General features: G+C 36.4%; 1 protein-coding gene across 6 annotated transcripts in view; it reads left to right on the top strand.

Annotated features, from left to right (window-relative positions):
* The window catches only part of NIPBL (NIPBL cohesin loading factor), a 206011-nt gene that overhangs the window by 142170 nt on the left and 42925 nt on the right, over nucleotides 1-20916 (top strand). For 5 of the 6 annotated variants that reach the window (XM_036278788.1, XM_036278789.1, XM_036278791.1 and 2 more), the window contains 11 exons: nucleotides 363-443; nucleotides 1137-1237; nucleotides 2635-2773; nucleotides 4616-4698; nucleotides 5317-5449; nucleotides 6528-6671; nucleotides 14240-14329; nucleotides 16225-16439; nucleotides 16546-16648; nucleotides 16920-17018; nucleotides 17114-17260. In XM_036278788.1, the coding sequence (XP_036134681.1) occupies nucleotides 363-443; nucleotides 1137-1237; nucleotides 2635-2773; nucleotides 4616-4698; nucleotides 5317-5449; nucleotides 6528-6671; nucleotides 14240-14329; nucleotides 16225-16439; nucleotides 16546-16648; nucleotides 16920-17018; nucleotides 17114-17260 (1335 nt within the window). The remainder of the gene's footprint in view (nucleotides 1-362; nucleotides 444-1136; nucleotides 1238-2634; nucleotides 2774-4615; nucleotides 4699-5316; nucleotides 5450-6527; nucleotides 6672-14239; nucleotides 14330-16224; nucleotides 16440-16545; nucleotides 16649-16919; nucleotides 17019-17113; nucleotides 17261-20916) is intronic. The other variant, XM_036278790.1, reaches the window with a different exon arrangement.

The following is a 20916-nucleotide window of genomic DNA, read 5'->3' as shown; positions in this document are numbered from 1 at the left end:
TATAAATGCTAAACTCTAAATTCTTTGAAAGATAAATTATTATTTTCTTTAAAATATGTCAGGATATTTTCATCCAGAGTGGCAGCAGTGGTTTTTTTTGTTTGTTTCTTTATATTCCTGTGAAATTTTATCAATCCAAAAGGTGGAGATTAGAGGAAGGCAGCTGTAAAGGAAGGTATGAGCTAATGTGTTTGAGGGTGAAAGGGATCAGAGAAAGAACTAGATGCTGATTGATGGGAGGAAAGTAAATGCCCTCTCAGTGTTTTCCAGTACGTTTGTGAATGTTTTAGAATTTAGTAAGGTAGAATGTTACTGAAATCAACTAGAGATGTGGACTAATTACTCTTTATGCGTGTGTGCAGGTATCCTCAATGGGAATAACACCATTTTTTGTGGAAAATGTCAGTGAACTACAGTTGTGTGCCATTAAGTTAGTCACTGCAGTAAGTATAATCAATTTGTATTTTTAGTTTATCCTCCTAGGAAAATATTGATATCATTTAATGCAGACTTGCAGAAATTAATGCAGATTTGAGTTTTCTATAGATTCATTTCAACTTAAGGACTATTTTAGTGAGCTTTAGCTTTTATGCACTTTTAAATACTTAAAAATATTTCAATTAGTAATTCTGTAATATTTCTTATAAAATCAGAATTGTTTAAAATCATTTGAATCTTGTCTTACTTTCCATACTCTAACTTCTATAAGAATGTTATTAATGATAGGAAAGGTAAGTAGATTTTCTCAGTCATGGCTGTTGAAGATGTTGAAAACATTTTCAATTTAAATGGCAGATTGCCCTGGCCAGTTTGGCTCAGCTGTTAGAGTATCGGCCCGTGGACACAAGAGTCCTGGGTTCAGTTCCCGCTAAGGGCACGTATCTCTGTTGCAGTTTATCCCCAGTTCCGACTGGGGTCATGTGGGTGGCAGCCAGTCGATGTATCTCTCTCATGTTGATGTTTCTCTCTCTCTCCCTCCCTCTCTCCCTCCCACTCTATCTGAAGATAAATGCAAAAATGTCCTCGGGAGAGGATAAATGGCAGATTATATTTTTTATCACGTTATACTATCATTTTTGTTTTGTTTTCAAGTAATTATAACAAGCTTAATTTGGAATCTTATAATTACTAAACAGGTATTCTCAAGATATGAAAAACATAGGCAGTTAATTTTGGAAGAAATTTTTACTTCACTTGCAAGATTACCAACCAGCAAGAGGAGTTTAAGGAACTTCAGGTAATTATAGCAAAGGTTAAATATAATAAAGAACTCCACTATATTGTAACCATTATATATTCATCATTTGTGTCTAATTTTTTATATTTTATTTTAATGATCAAATAAAAGAGAGGCAGTTCCATCAGAATAGCAGGAAGAATAACTTAGATGCATGAAATAATAATGCACATTTGTGGAACTTAAAGAAGTTCAGTGAATCTCAAGTGTAAAGATCTATGGCAGAATTATTCAGTCTCGGTGCTATTGACATTTTGGGTCGTATAATACTGTGTTGCACGGGGCTGTCCTATACATTGTAACATGCTTAACAGCATTCCTGACCTCTATTTACTGGATGCCAAGAGCAATACCCCTCCTTTCAATGACTGACGACCAAAATTTTCTCCAGACAATGATAAATGCCCCTTGAGAGGCAAAATCATCCGTGGTTAAGTACCACTGGTCTGTGAGAAGAGCAATAGGAAATTGGCTCCAAAGAGTCAGAGGCAGTTCAAGGATTTTATAAGCCATACTAAGAAACTTGGACTTAATCCTTTATATAGTAGAAAGCCACTAACTACTGTTTTTACAAGGGAACCAAAAGATTGCCCTAACATGGCAATATAGAGAGTAGACATGAAAATTAAATGCTTTTAAATCACCAAGCACAGAGTAACTAAGGAATGTTATCCACTATTGTGGTCAGCATTATTGTCTTTGTTGTCATAGGTAATCATCATCATTATTGTAACTATCATTATAATATTCCTGAGTGATTAAATGTGGTGATCTGGTATATAGAATTAGATTGCTTTCAAGGCTGTCTTCTGTAAAATAATTATTTTTATCTTAATTTTTTTAGACTAATTGTGTAATGATAAACATCTATTGTCTACTAAACCTGAAAATATCTATCAGCATATAAAAGAATGTCTGTTTTTATATTATCTTTAGAACAAAAGATTTAGAATTTGATTTTTTTGTATTCTACAAGATTGACCTTATACTCTTGCACAGATGATCAAGAGCTGACTGTGTAGCAGATTTAATAATAATGAATACCAGAATGCATGGGCATTTGGAAATCTTGAAGACTTTTCTCATTTAAAAAGTCATTTTGAGAAATATTTTATGTTTTTCATTATAAATTTTTTATAGAGTATGGGAATTTATGTTAAATATTGTATTTTCCTTTGACTGTTTTACTTATCTGAGTATGCATAGGGATTTAGTTGGTATTTTTTCTAATTTAATAAAAATAATTACACATGATGCTATTATAAGCAGTAAAGATCATGCCCAGAAGTTATTGGCAAAAAAAGTATCCTGAAACTTTCAGATGATAAATGATATGACAAATGAAATTCTCTTTATACTCTGTATGAATAATTTAAATATTTTCTTCTCCATTAAAGGTTAAACAGTAGTGATATGGATGGAGAGCCTATGTATATTCAGATGGTTACAGCACTGGTTTTACAATTAATTCAGTGTGTAGTACATTTACCATCATCAGAGAAGGACTCTAATTCAGAAGAGGACTCAAATAAAAAAGTAAGAAATTTTATATAAGTGTTATAACTTTGTACTTTTAATAGGAAAAAGCACATACATTCTCTGCCAATCTTACAAAACTAAAGTTCTTATTTAGGGCTTCTTGGCTTTTTGGAATCCCTGTAGAGCATTAGACCAGGTTTAAAAACACTTGAGCTCTGGTTCTTATTGTTATATCTACCAGTGATGAAACATACAAATCATTTGATTCTGAGTTTCTTCAACTATGAAATGGGGATGGTTGTACCTAACAAGCCTACTATACCAAGTTGTTAAATTCTAGTGGGATATTGAATGTGAAAGTGAATGTTATAATTCTAATATGTAATATCTATATTAATGTACAATTATAATTATAATTAATTATATCTTTATTCTGTTATATCCAGACATATATGTGTATATAATAATATAATTTTAATGAAGTAAAAAGTGCATATTGCCCTGGCCAGTTTGGTTCAGTGGTTAGAGTATCAGCTTGTGGACCAAAGGGTCACGAGTTTGATTCCCGGTCAAGGGCATGTACCTGGGTTACAGGTTTGATCCCTGGCCCAGTTGGATTCCTGTGGGATACAACCAATCGATGTGTCTCTCTCACATCAATGTTTCTCTCTCTAAAAAATTGATGGAAAAATATCCTCGAGTGAGGGTGAACCAAAAAAACATAAATACATAGTGACAAAGTTAGGTCCTTCTTGTTTCTATAGTCCTCTCCTAATCCCATTGTTCTCTCTCCAATCTTCTCTTCCTTACCACCAACCTCATTGTTCTGTCTCCAGTCTTCCCTTCCTTACCCAGTGACCTGTAGCATGAGAGTTTTTACTCCTTCCATTTATGTATTTATCTGCATAAATTTGATACAGAATTTATTTTTATGTATTTTTAAATTTGTTCTTATTGATTTTTTTTTTTTGAGAGAGAGGAAGGGAGAGAGAGATAAAAACATCGACGTGAAAGAGATATATCTATCAGCTGCCTCTTGCACACCTCCTACTGGGGATTGAGCCTGCAACCCAGATACGTGCCCTGACTGGGAATTGAACTGGAACCTCTCAGTCCATGGGACGATGCTCAGTCCACTGAGCCACACTGGCTGGGTTTTTTATTTTATTTTTTTAATTTAAATAAGTGATATACTCACATATTTACAGCTAATTTTTTCATTCAACATTGTTTTAAATAGACATAACTGAATAGTACACAGATTCTCTTTGACTTGGTTAAACATATCATATTACTATATCAAAACTTAGAGTGAGAATTTCTCTAGCTATACTTAGAAGCAGAATATTAAATCATAGGGTAGCCCAGCCTGTGTGGCTCAGTGGATTGAACATCGTCCCATGGACTGAGAGGTCCCAATTCTATTCCTGGTCAGAGATAATAGTGAGTTTTTTCATATACATAGTCAGCTTTAGGTTTCCAAAACTTTTAATTGACTGTTTATATTCTAGCTTTTAAATTTCTAATGAAGGGATTGAATTTACTTTTGTATTATATAAATGTTTCATAAACTTTGAGCTTGTAATGTTTTGTATTTTCAATCAATTTCTTGTCCTGACCTATATCATAATAAGCAATTATTAATACTGTATTTAACCACATTTTTCACTCTTACACATTTTAATATATTAATGTGAATTCTCAGAATTTTTACTTAGTTTTTAGAAAGTATTTAAACATGCTTAATATGCTAATTGTAGCTTTTCTCTTTATATAAAGAATAGTTACACATTTTAGTATTTATATGTATTACAAATATTCAGTAATAACAGCATTAGCAACTAAACTATTTTATTTGCTGGTTATTTCTTATATTTGTATAAATTTTTCTCAATCTAGGTTGACCAAGATGTTGTCATTACCAACTCTTATGAAACAGCCATGCGAACAGCCCAAAACTTCCTTTCCATCTTCCTTAAAAAGTGAGTATAATAACATAATCTGATTTTTATTTTTCCCAGTTTATTCATTTTAAGTAAAAGATCAGTTCAATTTTCTGCCATAATCTGAACCCCCCCCCCCCCCCCCCCCCGCCTTTGAATTCCTCATCTTCAAAATGAGGTACTTGGAATATTAAAAATCTAACATTTTGTGAACTTGCTTATATGTTGGACTCCAAAAGTTGAAAGTACTAGATTGAAATTCTAGTTGAAAGTACTAGATTGAAATTCTATGAATTTTTTCAGTAAGTTTTAGTGTACTCTAATTAAATAGGAAAGTTGTGGAAAAAGAGGTTACTTAGCCTTAATAAAAATGTATGGTAGTTTCAGAGAGAGAGAAAAACAGTGGTCATTTTAAAAAATGTGTTATACTTTCTAGAAAGTAATGTTAATATTAGTCAATAAATGAATTCCCTATAGTGGGGGAGGGGCATGAAGTGTGCGAAAGATTTATTTTAAACCATGTTTTCATGTGCTCTCCTAATACCTTGTTACTAGCTATAGAGAAAAGAAAACTTAGCAAAACTTAGCAAAATTTCAGTCATGTTGGTGAACATGTTACCTAAATTCACAGCCTTTTTATTATTTATCTTTGAACAGATGTGGTAGTAAGCAAGGTGAAGAAGATTACAGACCACTATTTGAAAATTTTGTTCAAGACCTTCTTTCAACAGTCAATAAGCCTGAATGGCCAGCCGCTGAACTACTCCTTAGTTTGTTAGGGAGACTGTTGGTAAGAGTATAGCATTTAAAGATTATTAGATTACTAGAAGACAACATAATGAGGATATACTCTGATTCACAGATGATGAATTCTTTAAAAATGTGTAAGGAAATATGACCATTGCATCTCTATTTTTGCATGTGCATAATTGTACACAATATTGTCAGTACCTTGTAGAAAACTGAAATGTGACTTTTGGTGCTTTTATTTCATTACATAAGATAATAGTACTTTAGAAACTTTTTTGGGGGAGTGGGCTAGAATTCTTACATTGTTAGTTAAGAGCATCTCAGCACTGAGTCATAAGTTATTGTAGTTAATTCATTTAAAAGCATGAAACTGATTAACATGAGACTCTTCGTCATTTTTAAGAGTATTTCTGAAAACATGATGTCTTTTAGTCCTCATGTAATAATAGGAAAGTGCAAGGAAATATTGTGATTTCTGTTTCTATTTTTAAGCTATATTTGGACTTTTGCAGTACAAATTGTTACAAAGCTGTTGGGACTTTACTTTCTGTGAACTGGAAAATATATTAATACTATTCTGGAACAAGATAATGTTTCATAGGCATCAGAATTCCAGCCAAAGAAATTCTTAGTAATATGCCATTTTTAACAAACAGTTGAGCCTATATTTAAAGAAAGTGATTATGTTCTTAGGGAGATTTAATCTATAATTTTTTTTTTCTTTATTGATTTGAGAGAGAGGAAGGGAGAGGGAAAGAGAGATAGAACCATGGATGAGAGAGAACATTGACTGGCCGCCTTCTGCATGTCCCCCACTAGGGATTTGGCCCACAAACTGGGCATGTGCCTTGACCAGGAATCAAACCAGTGACCTCTTGGTGCATAGGTCGATGCTCAATCCACTGACACACACCGGCTGGGCTCATTTTTTTTAATGAAAATGTTCAGATTTCAGAAACTCAAAAGCAGTCACTTTATGGAAAAATATCACAAGAAAAAAAGTTTACATTTCAGATCATTACAACATGGATTTGGAATTTATATGATAAATTTCTATTTAAAATATACTATCATAAACTGATTAAATTATATCAGAATTGCTTTATTTTTATATTTAGGTTCATCAATTTAGTAACAAGTCAACAGAGATGGCTTTAAGAGTGGCATCTCTTGATTACCTTGGAACTGTTGCTGCCCGATTGAGGAAAGATGCTGTCACAAGCAAAATGGATCAAGGATCTATAGAGAGAATTTTAAAACAGGTATTCAGATAAAGGATAAAATTATAGGAATAAATAATAGTTAAGTACTTTCTTTAGATATTATTATGTTAGTGTTGCATTTCATTTTGTAGATTCTATACTTCTGAAAGTGGGCTTTTCAAAAGCCCTACCAAAGAAAGTTAACAACTTAGGGTGAATTATGATATCTAACAGGAACATTGAAATGATTTACATAAATCCTTAGTTTGCTTTCTTTTTACAAATTATTGTTATGAATGTATGTTATTTTCTCTTTGATTTAACATAAGTTTTATTGAAATCTTTAGTTTACTGGGGTGATGATTTTTTACGCCCAAATTGTTTTGTACCTTTGAATGTTGTGTATCTTTTTATAGTGGGAAAAGGTGAGGAGGACTGCTTTTGATTTTATTATATGAGAGAGCTTGTATATTTTGAGGGGGGAAGGTGTTATATTTTTCTCTTTTTTTTAATGTCCATAACCTTATCCATGTTGGCCATTAAAAATACCTCTAATTTTTTTTTTTTACTATACTTTGTATTTTGAAATAATTTTAAAGTCACAGAAAATTTATAAGATTAGTACAAAGAGCTTTCATAAGCTTTTTACCAAATTCCTTAGTTGTTGACAACTGATAATATTTGCTTTGTCATTCTTTTTCAAAAATATACCTTCATGTGTATCTGTATGTGCAGTTTTTTTTTCTGAACCATTTGAGCAGACATAATGGCCCCATTACCACTGAATATTAAAGTGTGATTCCTTAAACGGATGGCACCAACATTAACATCACCTAGGAACTTCTTAAAAATTCAAATTCTCAGAACTCTCCCTGGACCTACTGAATCAGAAACTCTGGGGGCAGGGCCCAGCCATCTATGGTTTAACATACTCTTCTTGTGATTTTAATGAATGCTGAAATTCAAGAAGCACTACTTGATATATATTTTCTACAAACAATAACTCTCACTTAAATATCCACAGTACAATTATCAAAAGTAAGACATTGCCATTAATATAATACTACCATTCCTGTTCTTTTTAATAGGTTATAATTTGTTGCTATTATTATTTTAAGCTCAAATTATCCAAGACTTGACCAGTAAGAGCCCCTGTAAGCTGGCTTTTGTATCTTTTTAACATATTCCTATCTCTTTAAGGACTTGCTTACCTTGTGGTGCAATGAGATGTTTCAGGCTCATCTTTAACTTGTCTTGCCACAGCCCTGGATTCATCCATTTCTCTAAGTACTGCTGGTTTCTTTTATTGGAAATGATAACTTAGAAACCAAGATCTAGGTACTAGGTGACTTTCTTTATTACTTAGAGTTGGCCTAAGACCTTTTATTTGTCAGATATGGCCATGTAGCTAGTAGACTCTAATAGAGGGTGATGTTATAGGTGAGGTGCTTTCTGTGTCTCTACCTGTTGCTGGTGGAAGTGAAGTTCTTTGGATGCTGAATAAGAATTTCCTGAGCATCCCCCTCCCCTGAAAGCTTTATTGATGATGAAAGCTTTATTAACATGAAGGGAGTTTCCCTTCATGGTCCCATCTCCTTCCATTCTGCCATGGAAAAAGTCCAGCCTTGTCTTCAGTTGGGCTAGAATTAAAGCCACTGCCCAGAGTCTTTGCTCCATATTAAAGCACACTCCAGTCCAACATCTGGTTGGTTTAGCTTGTGTTCCCAGCTGTGTGGGGTCTACAGGGCCATGGGCTATGTGGCTGCTAGGGCCACATGGCAGGCTAGAGTGGGTCACAGAGCAAGCAACTGCAAAGAAGCAGGAGAGAAAGAAGAGAACAAGAACACTTTGTCTCAGGGTTTTAACTAGGAGCTTAACTAAGTTTTCAGGATTTCATGCAATGGCTCTGCCTTCTTAGCCAGCTACCTTTTCTTAGCTATTGTAAATAGTGCTGCTATGAACATGGGGGTACATATATTCTTTCTGATTGGTGTTTGCAGGCTTCTTAGGGTATATTCCTAGAAGTGGGCTCACTGGGTCAGATGGCAATTTAATTTTTAATTTTTTGAGGTAGCACAATATTGTTTTCTATATTGGCTACACTAGCAGTGTACTAGTGTCCCCTTTTCTCCATACCCTCGCCAACGTTCCTTGTTTGATGATTTGTAGATGGCGACCACTCTGACAGGTGTAATGTGATACCTCATTGTTTTAATTTGCATCTCTCTGATGATTAGTGATGTTGAGCATTTCTTCATATGTGTCTTAGCCATTTCTATGTCCTGTTTGGAGAGGTGTCTGTTTAGTTCCTCTGCTAATTATTTAATTGGGTTCTTTGTCTTCCTTTTGTTGAGTTGTATGAACACTCTATATATTTTGGAAACTAACCCCTTATCTGATGTGTCATTGGCAATTATGCTCTCCCATACATTGGGTTCCCTTACTATTTTGATGGTTGTTTCTTTTGCTGTTCAGAAGCTTTTGAGTTTGATGTAGTCCCATGTGTTCATTTTTTCCTTTGTTTCTGTTGCCTTAGGTGATGTATCAGTGAAAATTCTGCCGCGTATGATGCCTGAAATTTTGTTGCCTATATTTTCTTCTAGGATTTTTAGGGATTCACGAGTCACGTTTAAGTCTTTTGTTCATTTTGAATTTACTCTTATGGATGGTGTAAGTGAATGGTCTAGTTTCACTTTTTTGCATGTAGCTGTCTAATTTTCCCAACACCATTTATTAAAGAAGCTGTTTTTACTTCGTTGTATGCTCTTGCCTCCTTTGTCAAATATTAATTGAGCATAATGTCTTGGGTCAGTTTCTGGGTTCTCTGTTCTGTTCCACTGGTCTATATGCCTGTTCTTGTGCCAGTACCAGACTGTTTTGATTACAGCAGCTTTGTGGTATAACCTGATATCTGGTATTGTGATCCCACCTACTTTGTCCTTCTTTTTCAAGATTTCTGTGGCTATTCGGGGTCTTTTTTGGTTCCATATGAACTTTTGAAGTTTTTGTTCTAGTTCTGTGAAATATGTTGTTGGTATTTTAATGGGGATTGCATTGAATCTATAGATTGCTTTGGGTAGTATGGACATTTTAATGATGTTAATTGTTCCAACCCATGAACAAGGTATGTGCTTCCACTTTTTTATATCTTCCTCTATTTCTTTTTTCGATGTCCTGTTTTCTGCAAATAGGTCCCTGATTTGTTTGGTTAAGTTTATTCCTAGGTATCTTAATTATTTTGCCGTGGTGGTAAATGGGATTGTTTTTTTAGTTTCTCTTTCTGTGAGTTCATCATTGGTGTATAAGAATGGCATTGATTTCTTGACATTAATTTTATATCCTGCTATTTTGCCAAATTTATTTATTAAATCTAGTAGATTTTTGATGGAATCCTTAGGGTTTTCTATGTATAATATCATGTCATCTGCAAATAATGACAGTTTCACTTCCTCCTTTTCAATTTGGATCTGTTTTATTTTGTCTTCATGTCTGATTGTTGTGGCTAAGACCCAGTACTATGTTAAATAAGAGTTGTGAAAGTGGACATCCCTGTCTTGTTCCTGTTCTTAAGGGAAATGCTTTTAGTTTTTGCCAATTGAGTATGATGTTGGTTGTGGGTCTTTCATATATGGCCTTTATTATGTTGAGATATGATCCCTCTATTTCCACATTGCTGAGTGTTTTTATCAGAAATGGGTGCTGGATTTTGTCAGATGCATTTTCGGTGTCTTTTGATATCATCATGTGGTTTTTATTTTTCATTTTGTTTATGTGGTGTACCACATTTATTGATTTGCGAATATTGTACCAGCCTTGCATCCCTGGGATGAATCCCACTTGGTCATGGTGAATCTTTTTTTTTTTTTGAATAATTTTTTTGATGTGTTGCTGGATCCGATATGTTAAGGATTTTGGCATCTATGTTCATCAGGGATATTAGCCTCTAGTTTTTTTCTTTTTAGTGTCTATTTTTGGTTTTGGACTTAGAATTATGCTGACCTCATAAAACGAGTTTGGAAGTCTTCCTTCTTGAATTTTTTGAAATAGTTTGAGGAGAATGGGTGTTAGTTCTTCTTTGAATGTTTCGTAAAACTCCCTCGTGAAGCCATCCGGGCCTGGGCTTTTGTTTGCTGGGAGAGTCTTGATTACATCTTCAGTTTCCTTAGTTGTTATTGGTCTGTTCAAGTTTTCTTTCTTTCCCGGTCAAGTTTTAGGAGACCATGTGTTTCTAGAAATTTGTCTATTTCACTTAGATTGTCGAATTTGTTGGCATGTAATTGTTCGTAGTATTTGTTAATGATCCTTTCTGTTTCTGTGGTGTCAGTTGTTACTTCTTTCATTTCTGATTTTGTGTATTCGGGTTCTCTCTCTTTGTTCCTTGGAGAGCCTAGGTAAGGGTCCATCAATCTTGTTTATCTTTTTGCAAAACCAGCTCTTTGTTTCATTGATCCTTTGAATTGTTGTTTTTGGGTTTTTTTTTTTTTTTTGTCTCTATGTCATTTATTTCTGCTCTGATCTTTACTATTTCCTTCCTTCTACTTGCTCTTGGGATTTCTTTTTGTTTGCCTTCTCATTATTTAAGTTGTGAGGTTAGATAGTCTATTAGAAATTTTTCTTGTTTCTTGAAGTAGGCCTGTAGTGCTATGAACTTCCTTCTCAGACCTGCTTTTGCTGCATCCCATAGATTTTGTGTTGTTGTGTGTTCATTTTCATTGGTTTCCAGGAAGTTGTTAATTTCTTCCTTGTTTTCCTCGGTAACCCATTTATTGTTTAATAACATACTATTTAGCCTCCATGTGTTCAAATGTCTTTGCATGTTCTTATTGCAGTTGATTTCTAGTTTCAGGCCATTGTTATCTGAGAAGATGCTTGATATGATTTCAGTCTTCTTGAACTTGTAGAGACTTATTTTGTGTCCTAACATGTGGTCTGTCTTTGAGAATGTCCCACGTGCACATGAGAAGAATGTGAATTCTGTAGTTTTGGGGTGTAATTCTCTGTAGATATCTATTAAATCCATTGGTCTGGTGCTTCATTTAGAGTCTCTGTTGCCTTGTCAATTTTTTGTCTAGAGGATCTATCCATTGATGTTAGCAGGGTGTTGAAGTCCCCTGTATTGCTGTTGATTTCTCCTTTGAAGTCCTCCAGAAGATTTTTAATATATTTTGGTGCTCCTATATTGGGTGAATATATGTTTACCAAAGTTATATCTTTCTGTTGGATAGGTCCTTTCAATATTATGTAATGGCCTTCTTTGTCTCTAGTTATGGCCTTCATTTTGAAATCTATTTTATCAGATATGAGTATTGCTACCCCAACTTTTTTTTCCTTTCTGTTTGCTTGGAAGACTTTTTTCTATCCCTTCACTTTCAACCTGAGTCTTTTGTTGTGAGATGGGTCTCTTGTAAACAACATATAGATGAGTCATGCTTTCTTATCCAATCATTACTCTGTGTCTTTTTATCGGAGCATTCAATCCATTTACATTTAAAGTGATTATTGATACATACTTATTTTTTTGCCATTTTTGTTTAGTGTGGTTCTATTTTTCTTCCTATTTCTTCTGCTAATTACAGCAGTCCTTTTAAAATTTCTTACAGTGCTGGTTTAGTGCTAATATATTCCCTTAGCCTTTTTTTGTCTGGGAAGCTATTTATTTGACCTTCTATTTTGAATGGTAGCCTTGCTGGATAGAGGAGTCTTGGATTCAGATCCTTGTTTTTTATGACCTTGATTACTTCATGCCATTCCTTTCTGGCCTGTAGTGTTTCCATTGGGAAGTCAGCTGAGAGCCTTATGGGGATTCCTTTGTAGGTAACCTGTCTATTATCTCTTGCTGCCATTAGGATTCTCTCTTTGTCTTTAATTTTTGGCATTTTAATTACTATGTGTCTTGGTGTGGGCCTTGTTTGGGTTTTTACTTGGGGCTTTCTGTGCTTCTTGAACTTGAATTCCTTCTTCCTTCACCAAATTAGGGAAGTTTTCTGTCACTATTTCTTCAAATATATTCTCTAACTCGTATTTATTTTCTTCTTCGGGGACTCCTATGATGTGAATATTATTCGTTTCCAGTTGTCCCACAGTTCTCTTTAGCTTCTTCCTGTTTTTTAATTGTTTTTTTCCTTTGGTTTTCTGATTGGTTGTTTTTTTTTTTCTACCCTGTCTTCTAATTCACTGATTCGGTCCTCAACCTCCTCTACTGTGCTGTTTAGTCCTTCCAATGTGATCTTTATTTCTGCTATGCCATTCTTCATTTCTTCTTGGTGGTTGATTTTCAATATTTTTATATCTTTACTCATATTGTTGATATCCTTTCTCATGCTTTTGAGCTTCCTCAAGATCATGACTCTGAACTCTACCTCTGATAACTTGCTTAACTGCATTTTATTTATCTCATCTTTGGTAGAGGTCTCTTGTTCTTTCTTTTTTTTTTTTTTTATCCTCACCCGAGGACTTTTTTTGTTCAGGTAGAGTGGGAGGGAGAGAGAGGAAGAGAGAGAGAAACATCGATGTGAAAGGGACACATCGAGTGGCTGCCACCCGCACGACCGACCAGGGCCGGGGACAAACCGCAACCAAGGTACATGCCCTTAGCGGGAACCGAACCCGGGTCTCTCAGGACCGCAGGCTGATGCTCTAACCGCAGAGCCAAACCAGCCAGGGCGTCTTGTTCTTTCATTTGGGATTTGTTTCTTTGTTTCACCATATTGGCTATCTCAGTGGATTTTGGGGCCTGCCAAATTTTCTCTGTGGGTGTTGGTGTTCTGCTGTTTGTGGCTCCCTTTACTGGATTTGGATGAGTGTGGGAGGACCCATGTTAAACACCACTGTCAGGTCTTACTTTCCTGGGTAGATTTGCAAACCCAGGAAGGGTTCTGTTATCCTCTATCCATTTGCCTGGAAGCCATAAGTCTCAATTACTTGAAAAGCCTTGGGTTCTCTGTTGAATGCAAAACTCTCAGATTTCCCGAGGGTGGGGCAGATGCTGATTGTTAATGAGCCTCAATTTGCATTTCATGGCCCACCTGGGTGGGGTTGCATCTCCAAGGGAGGGGTCACTGCCTTTCCCCAGAGCCCTGGGAATTAGTCAGATGGCCACCGTCCTGCATGGCCACAACTGGGCAAAAGCTCTGAGCACCCTCCAAGTCCCAAGTGTCCCCACACAGTTATAGTCCAGTCTGCCCTCCCTCTGCCGGAGCCCAAGGTGAGTGGCTTTGGCTACTTTAGCTCTCTGTCCCAGCCCTCTGTGCTGTGGAGCGGGCTTGGGATTTTAACCCCAAGGGTGCTGCTCACAGCTAAGACTACTGCTGTCCATGGGCTTCCAGCCCCCCTCTCACACCTCCGCAATCCTACCAGGATCGATTCAGTGTCCCTGGTTATATGGTCATCACAAGCTGCTTCTCTGTTGCTTTTTCCTGATAATTTGTCTTTATTTTAGTTATAATTCCAGTTTGGTCAAGGGAGATGGTCCGTGTGGCCTCCATTCATCCCACCGCCATTTTGGAATTCTTAGTTGCTATATTTATATTTTCATTCTTACCATTTATTGTTTTTTTCTCAGATTTGTGTTTATAACTATGGAATTTATTAAAGTACAGTAGTAATTAAAATCTTGGCTTATTTTATAGGTTTCAGGAGGAGAAGATGAAATCCAGCAATTACAAAAAGCATTGCTTGATTACTTGGATGAAAACACTGAGACTGATCCTTCACTAGTGGTAGGATTGTTATACCTTTTGGGGGGAAATGCCACACATTTATTCAAATTGGGTCTAAAAGAAAATTGGGACATATCATGAAGAGGAATACTATTTAGAATATTGATTTTTGAAACAGAAAGATACTTGATCATCTAAACAGAAAAGAATGGTTATGAATTGGCTGGTCTTATATGGAATTCTTGTACAGATATTATACTGTACTAAAATTCTGTGACCTAGGAAATATTTGGAAATCTTACCACAGGTTGTCTTTGAGACTAGGCTAGATCATTGGTCCTCACAGTGGTATGGCCCAGGACCTGCAAAAGGTGATATGTTACATATAAAAAGAAACTATTAGAATTTTATATGTATATTTATTTTTAACATATTCCTGTTTCTATTTTTGTGTATGTTATATAAAGTATCAAAAATATTACTATAATAGGTTCCTTTTATAAAATTTATAAACTATATTAAGGAACAGTAAATTGGGATGCTTAAAAAATTTTTTTTTAATTGATGGGAAATGCAGTCTAAAGAGATTGGAGATAACTAAGCTATTTAGTCAGCTAAAGGTTTTCGATCATTATTGGAATGAACAGATTATAGGTATGACTCAGCATAAAATATTTCAATACTAATTGGCTGTGTATTTCTTGAAGACATTGAGATTTTGAAATTAAGTAGTCTTATGCCCTGGCCGGTTTGGCTCAGCAATTAGAACGTCAGACCATGGACCAAAGAGTCTTGGGTTCAATTCCAGTCAAAGGCACAAACCTCAGTTGCAGTTCAATACCTGACCCTGCTTGGGGTCATGTGGAAGGCAACCAATCATTGTGTCTCTCTCACATTGATGTTTCTCTCTCTTTCTCTTTCCCTCCCTCCCACTTTATCTGAAAATCAGTGGGAAAATATCCTCAGGTGAGGATTAGAAAAAAAGAAAATAACTAGTCTTCTGCCTTCAGCATTTTATCCATTTGCTTTAAATTTTTTTAGTTGACCCATTATCTAATTTTACTGACTCATGTGATACTGTGCTTAGTTTAAAAAGTCTATAGGAGCCCTGGCTGGTTTTGCTCGGTGGTTGGATCATCATCCCTAGAGCCAAAGCGTTGTGGGTTTGATTCTAGCCAAGGGCACATACCTCACTTGTAGTTCTGTCCCCGGCCCTGGTCTGGGTCGTGCTGGAGGCACCCAATCGATGTTTCTCTCTTTCTCCCACGCTATTTGAAGATAAATGGGAAAACATCCTTGGGTGAGGATTTTAAAAAAAAAAAAGGAAAGTAGTTTATAGTAGTATTATAGATCTAATACAGTTGTGTTTGTCAAATGATCTTTTTTTTTAATCCTCACCCAAAGATATTTTTTTTCATTGATTTTTAAAGTGGAAGGGAAGGAGGGAGAAAGTGAAAAACATTGTTGTGAGAGACACATTGATTGGTTGCTTTCTGCATGCACCCCATCCCAGAGCCGGGGTTCAAACCTGCAACTCTTTGGTGCTCTGGCCGTCGCGCTAACCACTCAGTGACGCCAGCCAGGGCTATCAAATTATCTTTTGACATCATTATAATGGGACAAAGTAAAATAATGTTTTCTATCATTTAGATATTCTGAACATTCCTACTTTATTAAAATCTGGTTTCATCTCATAGAAATTGTTTTAAAATAAACCTTGGCCCTGGCCAGTTTGGCTCAGCGGTTAGAGTGTCAGTGGGCAAACTGAAGAGTTTTGGTTTGGTCCCGGCCCTGTATCTTTCTCTCTCTCTCTCCCTCCCTTCCTCCCACTCTATCTGAAGATAAATGGAAAAATATCCTCAGGTGAGGATTTAAAATAAAATACACTTTAATATTTGTATTCCTGATTGTGTACCAGTTTTATCAAACTCACGTCTTACCTAATTTCTTTCCAGTTTTCTCGTAAATTCTATATAGCCCAGTGGTTCCGTGACACAACTCTGGAAACAGAAAAAGCAATGAAATCACAAAAAGATGAGGAGTCATCTGAAGGAACACATCACTCAAAGGAAGTTGAAACAACTGGTCAAATAATGCATCGAGCTGAAAACCGGAAAAAGTTTCTTAGAAGCATTATCAAAACCACACCTTCTCAGTTCAGCACATTAAAGTAAGATCCAGAGAGAAAACATCTTTATTTTCTTAGTTATATCTTTAAAGTCTATTTACTTACTTTACAAGAAAATAAATAAAAATTTAATGACGTTTTGTTGCAGGATGAACTCTGATACTGTGGACTATGATGATGCTTGTTTGATTGTTCGATACTTGGCCTCTATGAGGCCGTTTGCCCAGAGCTTTGATATTTATTTGACACAGGTAAACTAGACCAGAATTCCTTATACAATTGTATTGATTAATCTAATTCTAGATACTCATGGGGTAGTATATGATGTCTGTTCATTACTGAGATTAGATAAAGATCGTGAAAGTAGGATTTGTTTCTATGTTGACAATAGGTCTTTTACTTATATAAAAATTAGAGGTAAATGTGATATTTAATTTTATTCTTTTGCTTGTTTTCATGCTGTATTTTATTAAATGTTATGTGTTCTAAAATTTATGAGACTTTTAATTGTTTGTTTGGCAGATCCTTCGAGTTCTTGGTGAAAATGCAATTGCCGTTCGAACAAAAGCCATGAAGTGTTTATCTGAGGTTGTTGCTGTAGACCCCAGTATCCTAGCAAGGGTAAAGAGGAACACGAGTGATTCTTATTTAAACTTTCTATTCAAATGAAAATATTAGCTCTAAGTGTAAATAATATTTTCTTTATTTTTCTTTAGCTTGATATGCAGCGGGGAGTTCATGGACGATTGATGGATAACTCTACTAGTGTCCGGGAAGCAGCAGTAGAATTACTAGGTCGATTTGTCCTTTGTCGACCTCAGCTTGCCGAGCAGTATTATGATATGCTGATTGAAAGAATATTGGTTTGTTTGTTTTGTCATTTTTATTATGATTCATTAATATAATTTGGTTTTCCTAGTATTATCACATCTTTTTTCTTTAATGTTAAGCTAGAAAAGTAAGTATCAATTATATATTTATATTGCCCAATCTGTGAACTATAGCAGCTTTCTAAAGAAGGACGTATTTCAAGAGAATAGTTGCTCAATATTGTAAAACAAATCATTGGTGAAAATTGGATTCCTTTTTTCAGTTACTCTTGCCTTTTGATTATGTCAGTGTATAATGATTAAATGAAAGGAACTACATGGCATTGTTAAATAGTTTGGACAGGAATCTGGAATAACCATATACATAAATAATATATATAAATACAGGAAGAATTCTTTCAGTGAGAGCTAAGTATAGGACTTTGATATCTGACAATATTTCTGAATTCTTTGTGTGTCTGCATTATCTTTTCTTAAATCTGAACTATGACAAGCAAGTTAAACCAGAAAGTCATTTGTGTCTCAAGAGCAAACCTAAGTAATACTGTTGTAAGATACTTAATTTTCTTGTGTGTCATCGATTTCTCTGGCCCTCAAGCATTTTCCTGGAATATAAAAGGAAACATTGGCAATGCTAGGTACCTGTGGAATCTACATGCCATCCACTGCAGGCATATTGACTTCTGTAACTCAACAGAGGTGCATTAGGCACATGCAGTGACAGGAGTTTATCACCTTTAGCCTACTATCAGGATACTGTGTGAATGAGAGCTGTAGATAATTTCAGCTTTAACTATCATAAAATCTTGATTGAAATACAAATTTAATGAAAGAATGGAAGAATTTTAGTGCTTCAGAATTTTCAAGGATGAAGGGCAAAACATACAGAATTCTCAAAGCTAATGAACTCTGACAGCATCTGTCCTAGGAATTTATCCTACAATATTTTCACAATTGCTAAACTGCATAGTAGAAATAATTTTACACACTAAGTGTTTGATGCTTTTTTATTTATTTTAAAAACGCCTTAATTGTGAAAATTTGTAACGTTAAATAGTGCAGTGAACACATCATCTATATTTTTTTAAACATCTTTATTGTTGAATGTATTACAAATGTTTCCCCTCTTTTCCCCATTGACTCACTCCTCTCCAATCCTGCCTCCCTCCTGCCTTCCCCACACTATTGTTGGTGTCCATTGGTTATGCATATATGCATAGAAGTTCCTTGGTTTATCTCATCCTGCCCTTTCTCCCCCCTTCCCTTTGAGGTTCATCAGTCTAACAACTAATTTGTACTTCTTAATTCCTTCATCTTCTTCACTCATTCCCCCCAGCTCCCACCCATCTGACAAGCAACAAAAAGTTCTCTGTGTCTATGAGTCTGTTCCTGTTCTGCTTGTTCATTTTGTTTGTAGATTCAATTGTTGATATATATGTATTAATTGCCATTTTATTGTTCATATTTTTGTTCCTCTTCTCCTTCAAGAAGACCCTTCAACATTTCTTATAATACTGGTTTGGTGGTGATGAACTCCTTTAGCTTTTTCTTGTCTGGGAAACTCTCGAAATGTCCATTGATTCTAAATGATAGCTTTGCAGGATAGAGTAATCTTGGTTATAGGTTGTTGCTTTACATTATCTTGAATATCTCTTGCCACTCCTTTCCGCCCTGCAAAGTTTCTTTTGAGAAATCCAGCTGACAGTCTTATGGGAGCTCCTTTGTATGTAATCAACTACTTTTCTCTTGCTGCTTTTAAGACTCACTCTTTGTATTAAACATTTGGCATTTTGATGATGATGTGTCTTGGTGTGGACCCCTTTGTGTTCATTTTGTGTGGGTCTCCTGGACTTGGATGTCTGTTTCCTTCACCAAGTTAGGGAAATTTTCTGTCATTATTGTTTCAAATAGGTTTTCAATTTCTTGTTCTCTCTCTTCTCCTTCTGGCATCCCTATGATCCCAATATTAGCATGTTGAAGTTGTCTCAGTCTCCTTACACTGTCCTCATTTTTTTGCATTCTTTTTTCTTTTTGCTTTTCTGATTGGGTGTTTTTTGCTTCCTTATATTACAAATCGATGGTTTCCTTCTTGGCTTTACCTACTCTACTATTGATTCCCTGTATATTATTCTTTATTTCAGTTAGTGCATCCTTCATTTCTGACTGGTCCTTTTTTATGTTGTTGATGTTCTAAGTTCCTTGGAGGTCTCCTTAAGTTCCTTGAAGGTCTCACTAAGTTCCTTGAATGTCTCACCAAGTTCCTTGAACAACCTTATAATCTGTGTTTTGAACTCTGCATCTGATTGATTGCTTATTTCCATTTTGTTTAAATATTTCCTGGATTTTTCTTTTTTTTCATTTGGGACATATTTTTTTGTCTCCTCATTTTGGCTACTTCTCTGTGATTGTTTCTATGTATTAGGTAGAGTTGCTATGTCTCCTAGGCTTTTTAGGGTGGCCTATTGTTGTAAGTGTACTGTAGGATCCAGTGGCACAGCTTCCCTAATCACCCTAGCTGGGCCCTCAAGGTGCACCCCTAGTGTGGACTGTATACCCTTCTGTTGTAATTGAGTCTTGATTGCTGTTGGCACATCAATGGGAGGGATTTACTCAGGTTGATCAGCTGCAAGGACTGTCTGTGCCCACTGACCACTGGCCTCTGACTACCTCGGAGAATGAGCTGTGTAGAGGCCAACCACACAGAGCAAGACTTACTTCAGCAGGGTTCTGGTACCCACTGAATCTGCTCTTTGAGTGTGTCACTAGTGGAGGTGATTGGGTGGTGGTGTTTCGATGTGGTCTGAAGTTGTCCACTGGGTGTGCTGGCTCTGGGGCAAGGCCAGCCACTGCTGGTGTTCTTTCTGGGGCCACCTGGCATAAGCTACAAAGTGATCTGCAGATGGCTGCTTCCTGCGCTAGTCTTGGAGGTGCCCAGGTAAAGCCAAGTTGTGAACCAAGGCTGGCTGCTTCTAGTGCCAGGCCTGGGGCCACTTAACAAGAGTTATGGGGCTCGCTGAGACCAGATGCTGCTTGTTTGAGAGCTTTTAGGAAACTCTGAAGCAGGATCCTAGACTGGCCAATCCTATGGTAAAGCCTTTGGAAACAGCTTGGGTGGGCCCAAAAGTTGGGTGGGGCAGGGCCTCAAGGAATCAGCAGGGAGGGGCAAACAGTGTGAGCTGGGTTGCTGGGGTCTCAGATATGGTGGCTGTCTGCCACACCAGGGAAGGGCTCACCAAAGCAACATCAGCTTCTGCCAGCATGTCTGTCCAGGAGAGAGCCGCCTCTCCAGCCCTCGTTCTGAGGCCAAACAGCTCAGTTCTTCCCTGTATGTCGCTGGTGCCCCTCGAGCTGCCTCCCCTCCAAGCTTAGAGGGAGCAAGTTCGATAAGTCCATTGTGGGCCCTTTAAGAGGAGCTGCCTGGGGCTCCAGCAGCTGCACCCTCTCTCAGCCTTAGTTCTCACTGGTGTTCCCAGGCAGAAGTTATGGAGACTTCTCTTCCTGGCACTGGAACCTTGAGCTGAGTTCCTGGTGTGGGACGGGGACCCTTCACTCCTCAGGGAGGACTTTCCCAGCTGAGGTGTCCCCCTGATTTTTATCCGCCACACGTGGGTGTGGGACCGGCCCATCCACGCCTCCGCCTCTGTTACCAGTCTCAGTGTGGCAGCTTCTTTAATTTTGTAATTGTAGGA

The sequence above is a fragment of the Molossus molossus genome, unplaced genomic scaffold (genome assembly GCF_014108415.1).
Source record: "Molossus molossus isolate mMolMol1 unplaced genomic scaffold, mMolMol1.p scaffold_m16_p_3, whole genome shotgun sequence".
Taxonomy (NCBI): Eukaryota; Metazoa; Chordata; class Mammalia; order Chiroptera; family Molossidae; genus Molossus; species Molossus molossus.
Note: the sequence above shows the minus strand (reverse complement) of the source record. Positions and strands in the feature narration are given on the sequence as shown.